Below are 15,727 nucleotides of genomic sequence, written 5' to 3'. Positions count from 1 at the left end.
AAAAAAAAAAAAAAGAAAAAGAAAAAAGAAAAATAATCAATTGCAGTCTACAAATTAAGTTTTTTTGTGGGGTGGGGGATAGAGTTTGAGATTGGAATTTGAAGATAGAATTCCCTCTCGGTGTGTGTGTGTGTGGGGGGGGGATTCTGCTGCCACATATCCCATTCCAATGTCTCGTCGCGTAAACTAGGCAAGTATTTCGCTCCAGACGAGAAACGGGGAAGAATAGAACAGGTACCGAGAGGGGGAGTGAGCAGGACCCTGGGAGGCCAGGTGCAGGCCGGCCCTAGCATTGCCTAGCTGCAGGAGGCGTCCTGGACTCCGAGCCCCAAGACCCTCCCACCCCCGCCACCCCGCCGCCCCTCACCCTTCCCCTCCCCCAAGTCCCTGAGAGACGCCCTGGGTGGGAGGGTGGACCCTGCGGCGCGGGGCCGGGCCTGTCTCCAGCGTAACGACCTGAGGCCAGGCTGGCGGCCTAGGCCCCGAGCCTCCGGACCCCGCTTGGGGCCCTGGGCCCGACTCTGGTCCTCCGCCCCGGCTTCAGAGCGAGCAGGGTCTCGGTAGGCGCGGGCGCCAAGTTCGCCGGCCTACCGGGCCTCTAGGCCAGCGCCATTTTCTGGCACTTGTGGCTGGATCTGTTTTCGCCATGACTCCGCCCCAGAGCCGCCCGGGAGCCGGCCTGCACCCCCCAACCCCCACGAGGGCTGCCTGACTGCGGGGAAAGGTGGGGAGAGCCCCGGCCTGGGGGTTCCGGGAGGCGCGCCAGTTTGGGAGGTTGGCCCGGCGCGCGCTCCTGGCCCGCGTCTCCCTCGCCGCCCTACCATTGTTCCCCGGTCTCTGTCACAGCCACAGAGTGAAACCTTCTTCACCCGCTGCCTCCAGAGCCAGGCCTGGGAGTCACATTCGGGAGAATCTCAGCTAAGAAATCTGCTCCTGATCGCCGCTTCCGCGACTCGAGGAAATGAAACGCCATTAATATTTGAAAAGGCAATTATTTTCCTGTTGAATCGAAAACTGTCTTCATGAATAATTTGTAGAGAGTTCTATTGCCATTTGAGAAACATTTTGTTGCTGCTTTGCCTCCTCCTTTTCTTCCCATTACTTAGGAGATTTGAGGGAGACACCGGAACAGGGGAGGCTCTATGGTTTTTGTTTTGTTTCTTTTTTTCCTTTTCTTTCTTTCTTTCTTTCTTTCTTTCTTTCTTTCTTTCTTTCTTTCTTTCTTTCTTTTTTTAAACCCAATCTGTAATGAATTAGAACAGAGACCGAAAAGAACGCGCAGAATTCTGCCTTGAGTCCAAGCAAACCTGAGAGCCAGCCAGGCACACTTTTGCTTCTCTGATGTAGGTCGATTACGCTAAGAATTTAACCATTTTCTGCTTCACAGACTTCAAACAGTGGGCCGGCAAAGAGCAGTATAAGTTTGTTTGCTTCAAAATCCCTGTCATTAAAGATGAGTTCTTTCCCCAGCCCCAGATTGCGCATCCACTTTCCAGGTGCTGGCAGCTAGCCTCTGGAGCAGCAAGTCTGAGGGCTGGAATCATAGTCTTACTTATTCCTCTGTCCCTGGGGATATAACTGGGGGTTGGGGGGGGGAGTGGAGAGGAGCAAATGGATGAGAGAGAGAGTTGGGGGGGGCGAGATCTCAGAACGTGCTTTCGAAAACCGTACAAGATGTTTGCTGACATGCTAGGAGGATAAAGAACAAGATTCAAACTGGACTTTGGTCTTGCCTCAGCCTATGCCAGTTTTCTACCACTAAACTTCATGGGGAAGGCAGTTTGTGGCAAGATTTAGCTAGCTTCTTACCAGGTACTGCAACTATCAGGGACTTGGGCTCTGAAGAAGGCTGCTGTTCTAACAAGAATTGTAGAAAGAAAAGATACAGCCTGTAAAACTAGAGTACCAAGATGGATTTCTGGTCTCTGCATCATTCTTTCCCTTTCCCGCCTCCAAGATGGGGGAGGGGAGAAGACGCTGACTTCTTAAACTTCAAGCGAGGGGGATGGGGGTGGGAGTAAGGAGAGTCAAACGGTGGCTGCTAAACTAATTAATGTAACTTCACAGGCTGTTCTGAAAGTGTGAAAACTTTCTTCTTGCAATTGTATTAATTAGATGTTTCTGGCCAGAAGAGTTCAACTCCCAGGCTCCTTCGCTGAGCTCCTTTCCTTTCTGTTAACTAGAGCTAACAGATGTGGTTGACACATGTCCCTATTTCACTTAACAGCTCGGTAAATGACATTTAAGGCAGTGGGTCCCGTTGGGTCTCTACTAAAATAAGAATGAGGGTTACCAAAAAACGTCCCTTCTGTGGAGCTAGCAATACAAAAACAAGTCAAAAGTAGGCCCCCAAGGCTCATAAATCCTAAAGAAGGTATGAAGGGTCAGATGACCCCTCAGTCCAGGTGATAGTGGGGCTAAAAGGAAGAGTTTCCAATAGTAGTCTGTAAATGTGAGATAATTGTTCCCATTTCCTTTAAGACTTGGGGTGGGGGGAAGCCATGCTGGTTAAAAAATGTCTTAAAACCAAACTCCTGGGACTGGGGTTCAATCTTCAGATCCTAAATAAAATCAAAGCTCTAAGCTAGGAGCGCCAGTTTACCAACAGGGACCCGCGAACTCTGGAGCCACTCAGCCCAGATAGCCTCCGGAAACCGGTGAGTCTAGGAGTAGAAGCTGTTAATTACCGTTTTTATAAACCTGGCTCATGGAAAGAATACCAAAATCCCTCCCTCCTCCCCTCAGTTGGAACTTAAGGAAATTCCGACCCAAGGGTCTGTGTCCCATGGGTCGCAGGAGACAGACAGCACTGAGTACTGACCTGTATGTGTTCGTTTGTGTATTTTGAGATTTTCTGATCTAGCAAAGACCTTCCCACACCCTGGGAAAGGACAAGGGAAGGGCTTCTCGCCCGTGTGCACACGGATGTGATTTACAAGTTTGTATTTGGCTTTGAAGGGCTTGCCCTGTCGCGGACACTCCTCCCAGAAGCAAATGTGGTTAGCCTGCTCTGGGCCACCGACGTGCTCCACGGTGACGTGGGTAACCAGCTCGTGCATGGTGCTGAAAGTTTTGGAGCAGGGACGCGGGGACAGCGGGCTGTCATCTCCCAGCCACTTGCAGATGAGCTCCTGTTTGATGGGCTGGCGCATGTAGCGGAAAAAGGCTCCAGGGCCATGGGGTGCGGTGAGGTTCATGGTCAGGTTCATGCCTCCGTAACCGTGCAGGGCTGTGGCTGCTGCCAGAGTGTCGCTGCGGGCCATAGGCCCCGGTGCAAAAGCTTCCGACCTCGCATACATGTCTCCAGGGATCCCCAGACGCAGGAGTCCGTTCAAAGGACGGCTGTGGGAGGCCTGAGGAGGCTGCTCATGAAGGCCCGGAAACACAGAGGGGTTCGAAGCCGAGGCGAGCTGGGGCCCATGGTGTCCACAGCTGCTACCTGTTGTCGAGACAAATAACGTGCATGAGAAGCGGTGGCGTGGGCTTCGCACTTTCCCCGGACTCCGGGGACAAACTCTGCCCAGCCGCATCTAGGTTTCTGGCAGTCCGTGCCGGGATCTTGAGCCGGTCGGTGCCAGCAGTGAAGCTGGCAGACCAAGCAAAGTTAAAAAGCCTCCTCCTTCGTCCGGCTGGGCTGCAGTTCTGCCGAGTCCCCTGCGGTGCCATGCGCTGGAAAGGGGTAGGGATAATGGGGTAGGTTGAAAAGGCAGCAGGGCTGAGTCTGTGGGTGCCTGGGGGCACGGCCTCTGCTGCAGAGGTGTAAGACCCGTATCTCCAGATTACTTTGTCCACCAACCCCAAGGGGTGCTCCCGGGCCAAAGATGGAGATGATAGGAGGGGTCATTTCGGAGGTGGTGAAGTTGGAAGTGGTAGTGATTTTAAAGCGCCCTAGACGTGTATATATTAATTTCAATGTCCCACTGGGCCCAGAAAAGACCGCCTGCTGCACCTAGGTCTGGCAGCCACCAATGCTACTGTAGTGTGGCAGTGCAAAGAAAGGACAACCGAAAAAGACGAGAAAGGGGGAGGGAGAGAGAGAGAGAGAGAGAGAGAGAGAGAGAGAGAGAGAGAGAGAGAGAGAGAGTGAACTTATGCAAAGTGGCAGAGATTGTTTGTTTGTTTTTTAAGTTTGGGGTTTGCCCCCTCCCCCTTCTGTTTTCTCTGTCTTTAATGTCCGTGTGAAACCCAGGGCACTACAGAGGCGGCGGCAGAACGCTTAAGGAAATGAATAGATTCGGGGCCGCGGCCCCGGGCCACCGTGAGAACAATCGCCTGTGTTGCCTATTGGCCGGTGGTCTGGACCGACGTCAGTGATGACAAGCTCTCTCTCTCTCTCTCTCTCTCTCTCTCTCTCTCTCTCTCTCTCTCTCTCTCTCTGTATGTGTGTGTGTCTGGTCTGTTTCTCTCTCTTTCCCTCTTTTCCTCCTTCTCTCTCTCTCTCTCTCTCTCTCTCTCTCTCTCTCTCTCTCTCTCTCTCTCTCGCCCTCTTTCTTCCTTTTCCTCCTCCTTTCCTCTCCCTCCCTCTTTTGCTTCCTCCCCCTATCCCAATAGCATTTCACGCTTCTATTGCTCATGCGCTCTGACCCAGGCATGGATTCTTTTCTTTCCTGTAACTCCCCACCACCCTCCTCCTTCTAGAATGCTGAGCTTTGCCACCCTGCTCCTGGAAGTGAGCGAGCAAGGTTAGGTTATGCTCATACTCAGGACAACTCCTGGAGGAGTGGAGCTGAGTCCTAGGCACAGTTGAGTACTCAGGTGCCTCAAGGTACTTGGAAAGCTTGTCTTTCAGCATGAAGGGCACGGTCCAAATCAAGGCAGAAAGGTAGGCTGCAGGCTGCCTGGATCAGAGAAACCCCTAAGGTAGCGAGCCTAGGATCCACGTTTATTCTTTCTCTGAGCTCTTCTCCCTCCTCTTTCTCTCTTCTTTGCTCTCATTTCCCCTAAGCCTACCCTGTATGTCTGCCGCACCTTGGTCTTCTCTACTCTCTGCCAAATAGCCTTGTCTCTCCTTCCTCTTGATGACTGGCAGTCCTAGAAGTAGAATCCCAGCCTGACTACACAGACTGGACCAGAAGAGGTCATGACAAGGAATTGTTCCACACTCACTTCAGACTCCCTGAAAGGTGCCTTTTCATCATAGCTCATATTTATTTACCGGAGAGTATTCTGGCTAACTAAATAAATAGTTCAAGGCACACAGATACACAAATAGAAGGAACAGGTCCTTGCCTTCCAGTTCATGGGCCAAGGGGCTAGTCTGCGGGTCCTGAACTCTGTGCAGTCGTGCCAGATGAAGGTTCCACCAATGTCAATTGTGACCACTTGTTGAAGAAGCTTTGATCTTAGTCCTTGCTCTCTTTAGGACTGGCTCTACAGAGTGGATGGCATAGTTGGCTGCATCCATGGCCTTCAGTCTAGAATCTACCATTATAGCTAACTGAGGAAGACCAATTGAAGAAGATTTCAATACTGGCTCAGGAATGATTGCCCCTTGTCTGCCCTAGGATCAACTGCTTCCTGAGCCTAGGGCCCTGACCCTGTCCTTGTGCTAAAAAATGCCAAAGGAAGTTCCTGGACCTTCTGTTTGACATAGAACATGCCGCCAAGACCCAGAAACCTTTGAGTTTTTAAAGAGAGTTCTAAAACTTGAGAAGAAACACCATCATCATCATCATCACCACCACCACCATTATCATCATCATCAACAACAAAAACCAAAAACATTACCCTTTAAGAGAAGAGAGAAGTTTGAACAAGTTACATGGAACACTTAGAATTGATTGAACTGACCTCTCCCTGAGGATTCCATGATTAGTAAATAAAGGGTTTATTTTTTAATTATGCTTCATTTGTTTTCTTTATTTTGTTTTTGAGACAAGGTCTTGCGTAGCCCAGGATGGTCTAGAACTTGTATGATTTTGAATTTCTGCTTCTCCAAGTGCTGGGCTCAGAGTTATTCACCAGCAGGTAGGAGTGAATGTACTTCTGAAAGCTAGGACTTCACCAAGGGAGCTACACTCCTGCCCCTTAAACAAGGCTTTAAAATTTTTAATAATTGACTTATTTTCTAAAGCTTGGTATATTCATCATTCATCCCTGCTTGGGGCAAGGGATTTAGCAAGGGATTAACTTCCACAATAATTTCTCTAGCTTCGAAGAGTCTGTATCTCTCTGCATTAGGAAAGACTTAGGCAATTACAAACAGATTCTGTGAGCGCACTTGTGTACACACACACACACACACACACACACACACACACACACAAAGGAGAGGGAGAGACATTTGACTTCTGTTTCCTAAGCCAAGACCTTTCCTGACATTTTAAAATCTAGACTCTGAGAATTTATCTCTCCCTCTGAAAGCTTTATTTACTTTCCTTAGTTAACCCTTTAATGAAAGGTGCTTCTATCTGGTCCTGGGCTTGTTTTCCTTCCCCCGCCCCCTATCTCTAGACATTTATCAAATTTCAATGAGTTCAAAGTCTGATCACTGAGAAAAATAAAGTATGTATTCAGGTGAGTCTAAGCTGAGCCTCCAAAGGTTGGAACACAACATATAAGCTGATAACAGAAAACAAAAGTGTGTCCCTCCTTGCCCAGCTATTTCTATCATCTAAACCTCTGGACTGAGACAGCGAACCTGAGTGCAGGTGCACTTGTGCCATAACACAGTCGAGGAACTAAAACTTCTTTTCTCTTACCTAAACCTAGATGGTATACAATTAATTGTTCAGGATGTGTCAAATTCAGGATCCATTTTAGCTCTGGTTAATTATTTGGTTTGAACCAGCATGGATTCTTAATACACATCCTGTGACCCAATCCCCATTAAAAAGCTTTGAATAACAATACAGACTGAACAGAGTTTTTTAAAAAGCATTTTCAGCTATTTTCAGAACCATTTGGAAGCCTGGTGAGCCTGCCGAAAATGTTTGCTTCTCATTTTCACAGGAGACGGAAAATGCTAACTTTCCATTAGCAGGTTGTAGAGAGAAGGATTAAAAATAAAAGTTCAAGTTTACAGACCTCCTGAATTGTAAGCACTGACCTGTGTACCCAAAGGTTAAAAGAGAGAGAGGGAGAGGAGAAGAGAGGGAGAGAGGTTTTATACACATATCTTGTTAGTATACAGTCTGACTATCTTTGCCCTTGAAAAGGTAGGAACATGTGTATGACTTTCCGTGCCAGCAGCAAAAGGGCAAACACATCTGATTCAGCCAAAATCACTGACAGTAGCCTGGCCCCATGGAGCTCCTTCCCAGATGCAGCCTTCTCTTGAAGCACTAAAAACATCTGGACCCATCCTGGGTAGACATTTCTTGAGTAGCTAGGGGTCAGTTGACCTGCAGGTCACAGAGGCTGACTGACACTTGGAAGGTTCTTGGAGCCATATGGTCCATACCTCGGTTGGCTAAACATAACAATGGGACCAGACATTCTTTTAAGGTCCATTTCCCCAGAGACAGAAATAGAGAAAAAAAAAATATTTCTTGTATCCGCTTATATTTACTGACATAAAACTTTCAGCAATTATGTAAGGACCTTCAAGGTAAATTTCCAAAATAAACTCCAAATAGAGTCTCAGGCTGATGAGAAATGACAAGGACTGGAGTATCAATGTCCTAGAAGTATGTTTTAGAATTTCCAGAGATTTTTTTTCATGTCTCAGGATACAGAGATCCCCAGTTTCAGAAACTGTCCATTGGCTGGATGTGCTAGTCTTCACTGGAGCCCCATTTGCTTGCAGGAGCATCCCCCTTGGTTAGCAAAGAAAAGGAGTAGTCTGTAGCCAAGATGTGTTTTTGGCAAATGCACAGGGGCGGGGGTGGGGGTGGGAGAGGGGAGCACTAAAGCTTTCATGAGGGCTATGTGGAACAGATTCTATCAGTAGTCCCGTAACATACTTCAATCTCTAGAGTCTCTGAAAATTAATGCCTACCTAGAATTATGATTTGAGCATTTTTGCTCACAACAGCCACTACCACCAATGGCATAAACTAATGTTTTTGGTTTTATTGTTGTTTTTTCTAGGAATAGGACAACTGGTGGAGCTTCTTGCATCAGTAGCTGAGCTGTCTGACTTCTCTTCTTGCATGGGGGGAGGACAAAGATAAGGCATCAATAGCTGGGCTATTTTTCCATTTTGATTTTCTGAAACCATGCTAAATCACCATTACCTATTCAGCTGAGGGGCCATGGCTCAGAGCCAGGCCAAGCAGCCTCTGTCATCTGAGTGTTCTGTTTCTAGATGGGCAACCACTTCTTCAGTTCCGTTTTTACATTTCTGACCATGGTGCCACTCAAAATAAGGTGTGTATCTCTGAAGAGGCTATTCATTGATTTCAGGATTCCTGCAGTGGGAGGTATCTCAGGTCTTATGAAAAGAAATCATTTAAGCCCCAGAAGCCTGCCATATGTCCAATCCCAAATTATGCAAAGGAGATGAGGTCTGTCAGGAATTTTTTTTTTTTTAGAAGAGGAAATTTCTCCTAGTTATGGAAATTTTAGCTTTAATCATCATTAATGGCACTGAGAGTATGGAAAAAATATACTCAGATGTAGTTTAATTTCCAAGCAGTGCTTCTGCAAAATGTCTTTTCACAAAAGATTGGAAGAAATTGATAAAAAGAACTGCCAGGGTAGCATTAAGAGATCAAAACAACTGAATTTATGTAATAATCACATTTCTTCTTTGACTGTTGCCATAAAGTCATCCCAAACAGTATAAGAGAGTCATTCCCTAACTTACATAACTTTTGTTAGGAAGCTTTTCTTGCAAACCAATAAGAGACCATGTTTAGAAAAAAACCATGAACTTTATAGTTGAAGTGAGTAAAAAAACAAAACAACAACAACAACAACAACAACAACAACAAACCCAGATGCCTAGAAGGTGGAAAAGCCAACCTTAAATCCTATGCTTATTCTAAGTGGAATATGAAATTAAATTCTTCACAATGAAGGTATTTCTGACAGTGTGGCTGTCAGTCACTGTTGGTTCAGACACCACATTGTGGGAACATAGTCACTGCCACATTGCAGAAGGCTGGTGCCCCTGGTAAAGATGATGCCTATCATGTAAACCCCATCACCAAGATCAAAGTACACTTCTTTCATGGAAGCCAATACATGTCAAACCTCATCCCAATCAAATTGTCTGGAAATGAATTCAAGATGAATATGTCATAGAATAATGTGACAGTGGAATTGCAGAAGGTCAAGGGTGGTTGTTTCAATGATCCAGTACTCAAATATTAATTCTAGAACATCCAGATGAGTAGGTATTGAGTCCTCCTCGGGCTGCTGGTGGGATGGTGTGTCATTGATTTGTGTGCAAATGCATCAAACACCAAGGTGTTATTCTAAGTTTCATTTAAACTTAGAGATGTGCCTAAACTCACATCCCAGTGTAAGCAAAAGAGAAACAATCAAATATGCTTTGTGCATAAACACACACACACAACAGGAAAGTGCCTGGTCCTCAGCAAATCTCTACTGATAATAAGATTTTTTTTTTTAATTACTCACTTGATTCTTTCAGAGTGTTTCTGTACAGCCGCAATCGCTTCCTCATCACCAGGGAGGTCTTGTACTTCATTTTCTGAGTTTGAGCCTGCTTGAGAAGAAAAGGCCTGAGTAAAACAATACCATACATGTTCCTGTGGCAAGAATCTGTGGCCTGAGTGTATGAAAGAAAGATGTTAGTCTGAAAACAATCTTTTGGCTTTTCTTTGATCATTTTCAGATTTGAAAATAGAAGAACAAAAGTGGCACTGGCAATAAAAACATTGAAAAATTCTAATTTCCCAGCTAGAATTTTTATCACTCGTTGTTCTGCCTTTTAGGTAGATGTGTTCATTCAATGTTCAAAAATCTGTGGTTTCTAGAATTTGAGATTTTGTTTCAGAACACCCCATTATTTCTTCAAGTTAGTTATTTACATCTGATGGGGCATGGTAGGGAGGGCCCTCTATCCTCCAGGGAGATGCAGTTATGCTTAGTTATATTGTTAGAAGTAAGAAATTTTCAGATTTTCAAATCCTGTTCTGTCAATAGTAGTGAATAACCCTTTAACCCCACGTGTTCCATTCCCGTCCTGCTTCAGACCCACCTGAGAGCTGTTACTGGCTCATTTTTCAAAGCTAATATTAAATTCACCCGATTAAAAATGTACCATTTTGTTGTTGTTGCTGTTGTTGTTATTGTTGTTGTTGTTTGGTGTCAACTTGTCTCTCTCTCTCTCTTTTTTATTTTTTCAGTTGAAAAGTTTAGAAACAGTGCCTCCCTCTTAAGATTGCTTGTCAGTGGCTGGAGCTACCAAGCATTCGGCAACCATACATCCTTGAAAGCATTTTGAGGCTCTCTGCATCTGTCAGGCAAGGCTGTGGAGGCAGGGGAGCAGCCAAGCAGCAATCCACCTAGCGTTGACCCTACATTTGGTGAGGAAGGACAAACAGTCATTGAAAGAGGTCTTAGGCTGGACAAACACAGCAAGACCTCAGTCAATGGAACGTCTGCCTGTCTTGACACTCTACCCACAGAACAAGTGGCTATTTAACTTGTTGACCCACTGGCTAAATCCAAGTAGCACTCTCATACAGGGTCTCTAATTTCTTATGTTCTACCCCTTTGCCCCCCTGCACCTCTAACTCAGACCCGAGCTACCCTCAGGGTCTCACCCTTGCTTTTTCTTTTCCAGGCACAAGTCTGAATATACTCACCTTTTCCCAGAGGAAATTGTTTTCAATTGTTTCTAACAACACAAAAACAACAAAATCCTTCCATAAAGGTAACAAGCTCCTTCTAGACCAAGAAAGGAAGGAGGCCCAAACTTTGTATTCTTACAGAAGGGCAGCAAGCTGGGTGTCCTTGCTCCGAATGTTCTCGTGGCAGGATATCTGGCACCACAGTCCCTGGTTGGTTGGCAATAATAGAATTTGTTTGCTTCTAAGGAAAAGGGGGTAAGTTTCCCTAGAAACTTCTGCCTACCAACAATGCTGGCACAGCTCAACTTCTAGGAGGTCTGGATCGCTGGTACCCTCATGTCCTATGTGCATGTCCTTTGTGCACTACAAATGCTTCCCCGGGCATGCAAGGAAATGTTTCAAAGGTTGAATCAAGGCAGACAAAAGGGACCTTAGCTAGTTCTGTAGTTGATCCAGCCTGTGCAAGGGAACAGGGCACCCATCTCTTTGGTTCAGATTTGAAATCACACAGTCTTGCTGAAAGAACAGAATGAGGAGTGAATTTGGGAGCTGTCCCTGGGCCCCTGAATCTGAGGTTCCTAAGATAATAGGTCTGAAAAGCTCTTTGAGTTCCCCAAAAACTCTTGCTCCTGAGGTGTCTTTTCATACCAAGTGGCTACCAGCTTAGTCAGGGGCACCCCCAGGATGTATTGAAATCAGCTTTTATCCTTTACCTTGAGAGGACAGGAAAGGGGTGCCAGAGAGCCTCAGTGATTGATAGTCACAAGAAGATGGGATGGTCAGTACTGCAAAAGACACTATTTTTATTTGAGAAATCACAGGCTGCCTGTTGTGAAGCATACTTAGTCCACACAGGCCTGTCTAAGGTCAGAGGTCAACTAGAGCCAGTGACTTCAGTTCCATACTGATTAACTATCAGTCGTGAATACTTGTCGGAAAAGCTCGGCCCTGGCAGGCTCAGAACTACCAAGCCAGAGATGAAAGCGGCTGCTGGTCCTTGCTCAGATCGATAGCCAGCGCACTTGCACCTCCCTGGCTACCTTGCACCAGCCCTGAAGCCCCAGGACATTGAGCTGAGCGCCTGGATTGTACTGCATTCCCTTTCTTATTCCTATCCTCGAGGGGGTTGAGATCAGAATGCCCCTAACTCTAGGCTGGAAGACTGGCAACTTTCTCAGGTGCTCAGAGTTAAGCCTAAGCTAGTGGGGTCACCTGCAGGCAACCTGGCTTGAGCAGGTAAGCCTTACTGTAAATTTCTGCCCCAAAACATAGGAAGAGAAAAGAGGTGCCCCAGTAGCAGAGGTTGGAGGTCACTGCCAAGCCTTGCCATCCAAAGGTTGTTTCTGCAGACTCTAGTGAACACCCAGGTCTCAGCCTTCCTACGCCCTCTTTCCCTTTCCCGGACTTCTTTATCTCCTTCTTGGTCAACTCCAAACTTTTAGACTTTGAACTAGACAGGTAACGCTTTTAGATTCAAATCCACTCAATTTCTTCTCTTTTCTTTCGCCAGTAATTCGGTATACGCCCTGGGTCTAGGCTTCGGCCTGCTCCCTGGATCTAACCGCAAGCCAGATTTTCATCCAGGAGAAAGAAAGCCAGGTCGCGAACCCATGGCCCGCGGCGCAAACAGAGCAGATCCTAGAGTCCTGAAACAGGACCAGGATAAGGGCAGGCGGGCAGCCGGCTCGAGGCAGACCCAGACGGCATCCTCAGTCCTCAGTGAGTATCCGGAGAAGTTCTACTGTGTAGCCAGCCTCTCGCAGCACTAACTTGAGTCTTTGACCCTGGCGAGGGTAAACCGAAACCCTCCCTGTCATCCTTGCGGTAGGGGGGAAATTAAACAAAACAAAACAAAACAACAAAAAACATAAAAACCAGAAAGGCTGTCTGCAAGGACCTTGTCGCGAGCACCCTCTCGGTGGTTTCCACCACGAACAAGAAGGACAAAACTTGGTCAGTTTTGCTCTTCTTGTGCCCACGGTGGGCACACCCAGGTAATTTACAAAAAGAGAGGAGTGAAGACAAGCGGGCAACAAGCTGGTTTTGGTGCCATTGCCTGTAGAAGCCCCATCTGTCTTTCTTGCACCCACTCCCTCCCAGAGGAAAGAAAGGACTCATCCTCGACGCTGCCCCTCCCCACCCCCTTTAGAATTAGTGGGGTGGGGCCTGTACCCGCGATGGTGTGTGTGTGTGTGTGTGTGTGTGTGTGTGTGTGTATGTGAAGGTAGAGATGGAGAAAAAAAGTCTGACTGGGCCTATTCTCCCAGCGGGCTTAGGGTGCCTATGGCCCCCACAAGTACATTTGCTACAAGGCCGTTGAGGGTACAGGCCTTCCCCAACTGACCCCCCTGGTTTCAAGCACTTACCCTGCTCCACCTGTTGCCCGGATCACCTCATTTCTGCACATCACTTTGGGGTAGAAGAGGGGGGACCAGAAACCCCTCTATGCCTCTTTTGTGGTTCCACCGGGTCGGTCATCCTTCATTTCTCCTTCTCCAGCTTTCGGGGAAGCAGTTAGGGAATGTATGATGAAGCAGAAATGAGCCGTCAGGATGATATTTTAATGGCTTATATGTCACGTTGGTGCATGTGGCTTTGAACTGGAGCCGCTCGCGTTTCCTGCAGAGAGCGCCGCAAATCCCACTTGATAACTTCTACAACCCACAACTTTTTTCCCCCTCTCATATTTACTCTTACCTTGTATATTTGGATGGGTTTCCTAAAAATACCCTCTGTCAACGTCCCCGGTGGATTTTCCACAGACTGGAGGAGAGAAGCCTGACTTTCTTTTTTGAAGAATTATTTTCCCTCCCCTCTCCCAACAGCCACCCTTCCCTCAGGTCCCCTCCCTATTTTTTTTTTTTTAAAGCAGTCAAGGTGGGTTCAATATTTGTTCTCCCTAGTGAAAGAGCAGTGCAGCCTCTAGAGGAAATATCTCCTAGAATATACGATTTTCATAATTCTAGGATCCAACTTCCCCTTGTAGGAGCAAAAGGAACTGAATGGCCTGGTGTATCTTTTTCCTCAAGAAAATACGTAATAGGTTAAAAGAGAGAAGACCCTAACACCGGCTGCCTCCGCTTTTTTCTGTCACTCCTTACAGGAGTCCCCTCAGATTAAGCGAGAAGCGCTGGACTACTGGGCACAGACTTGTTGCTGGGGACAGAATATTTTTGTTTTCCTAGAATTTCTATTTCCTAGCCCCACAAGCATAGATGCTCAACACAATCTCTTCAGATACAGGGATATCATCAACATCCACAATTTGACCTCAGGGCCAGAAGGTGTGTGTGTGTGTGTGTGTGTGTGTGTGTGTGTGTGTGTGTGTGTGTAGAACAGCCCGGTTCCAGTTCAGTCTACCCAAACCAAAATCTGGTTGGTAGGGGACAAAAACTAGAAAGGAGGCTAGGAGTAGCCAGTGGTGATCATCCTTCCTCTAGCCCTAGAAAGCTAGCTGGCAGAGAGAGAGAGAGAGAGAGAGAGAGGTTTTCTTTTCCTTTTGCTTGGAGAACTGTTAAGTTTTCTAACCGGACATCATGTGAAAGGATGAGTTGAAGGTCCCTTTGTCTGGCAAAGAGTTTAGAGCCTTGATTCAGCTGCAAAGAAGCCAAATGAAGTTAGAAACAAAGGGCAAATTGAAGGATTCCGACTCTTGGCTTTTTGTGTTTTCCTTACTAGAAAATAATTAGACCTAATGAATATGCAGGCGCTAAGGCTAAGTCCTGGGCCAAGCTGATGGGCTTAAAACTGAGCTAAGTAGAAATGCAACCTCCATCGCCCCCGGCTCCACATCCGCGTGCATTTTTTGAAATGTATAAATGTCGCCCGGTTTAATTGATTGAGTTACAGGGATTTTCCCCCTGCTTTTACGTGCCATACCCCTCTACCTTTCAACAATCATTTTAATATATAGTCAATGGTTCTTTGTGGATGGGACAAAAAGCAACTACGCGCAGTTGTTGAATAGACTTTGCGCTGGGCAAAGACAGGTTAATCGAGGGCCGCATCGCGAAAACAAGCGAGTGTTGTATGTTTGCACGGAATCCAAATGTCTGCATTTTCCTAACTAAATCAAAGGGAGTGTTATTTCTTTTTCTGCTCACTCATCTGAAGGTAAGTAAATTTTCTCTGGCGATCAAAAGCCTGGTCGGCAACAAAGACCGCGCCCGCTTTTTCCACCGTCTTGTTGTGGCAAGTTGCGGAATTTCAATAACTGTGACAAGGGTGACTGATTTGTGAACTGGAAAAGGTTTGAATGTCACAAAATTTACATTGGTCCTATCTACCGGGGATTTAAATACCAAAAAAGTATTCCGGGATCTCTAGGGAGCTTTGGGAGATCGAAGGGAACAATGGCGCGTTGGGAAATTTACTGTTTTACCTGAATGAAAGGGGCTGGGGTGGGAATGGGAGGACAGAGTGAGCGGGTTGGGGGTGGGAGCAAGCCACACAACCGAGCGGACCCGAGGAAAAAAAAAAAAGAAAAAAAATGAGGGGAGAGGGAGATCCGTAACAACGTTTCCAAACTGCCATTAAAAATTAGAAAACAAACAAACAAAACCCAATCCGACAAACCTCAGGAACCGGGAAAAGTTTAAGAGCTCCATCCACCTGTGTTTTGGTGTGATTGGGCACGCAGGAAGTCTGGCAAACTGAGGCTACGAGAGACACCAAGAAATCACGTTTCTAGGAAAGAGAGTGGAGTGCTCTCGCACTCCCGCACTCCGGAGTCTTAAATTATAAACAGGAGAGAGGCCCCGTCAAAAAGGAAGCAAACTTCAAAAGAAGCAAATAACAAAAGCTTCCTTTGCTGCCCTTGAAGGGGGGAGAAGGGGAGGGAGGGAGAAAAGAAAGTTGCTGAATCGGACATTCTGGAAGTGCCTTTGGGGTGTTTCTCGGCTGGTCCCCGACTGCTGTTCTCGGAGACGCCGGGGGTCTCCAGTCTTTAATCGCTCAGCGGAGATTTGAAGGAGAGTGGCAGAGGGATGGGGAGGGAAGGAGAGAGGGGGAGGGGAAGAGAA

At 46.8% G+C, this 15,727-nt stretch overlaps 1 protein-coding gene and 2 long non-coding RNA genes across 14 annotated transcripts in view; 2 read left to right on the top strand and 1 right to left on the bottom strand.

Annotated features, from left to right (window-relative positions):
* The window catches only part of Zic4 (Zic family member 4), a 22,699-nt gene extending 6,978 nt beyond the window's left edge, over window positions 1-15,721 (bottom strand). The window contains exons 1-5 of one of the 12 annotated variants that reach the window (XM_031343169.1): window positions 13,404-15,721; window positions 12,604-13,325; window positions 10,175-10,430; window positions 9,529-9,613; window positions 2,822-3,439 (exon numbers count right to left, since the gene is read on the bottom strand). In XM_031343169.1, coding sequence (XP_031199029.1) covers window positions 2,822-3,439; window positions 9,529-9,613; window positions 10,175-10,177 — 706 coding nt within the window. In that variant the 5' untranslated portion in view covers window positions 10,178-10,430; window positions 12,604-13,325; window positions 13,404-15,721. The other 11 variants (XM_031343168.1, XM_031343174.1, XM_031343172.1 and 8 more) reach the window with 11 other exon arrangements.
* Window positions 393-1,464, top strand: LOC116072004. The gene is made up of 2 exons (XR_004111274.1): window positions 393-724; window positions 847-1,464. It is a non-coding gene; the product is annotated as an uncharacterized LOC116072004 (long non-coding RNA).
* On the top strand, window positions 4,482-5,666 carry LOC116072005. The gene is made up of 2 exons (XR_004111275.1): window positions 4,482-5,123; window positions 5,505-5,666. It is a non-coding gene; the product is annotated as an uncharacterized LOC116072005 (long non-coding RNA).
* Window positions 15,722-15,727: the final 6 nt, after the last annotated feature.

This window comes from Mastomys coucha, unplaced genomic scaffold (assembly GCF_008632895.1).
Source record: "Mastomys coucha isolate ucsf_1 unplaced genomic scaffold, UCSF_Mcou_1 pScaffold23, whole genome shotgun sequence".
Lineage (NCBI taxonomy): Eukaryota > Metazoa > Chordata > Mammalia > Rodentia > Muridae > Mastomys > Mastomys coucha.
Note: the sequence above shows the minus strand (reverse complement) of the source record. Positions and strands in the feature narration are given on the sequence as shown.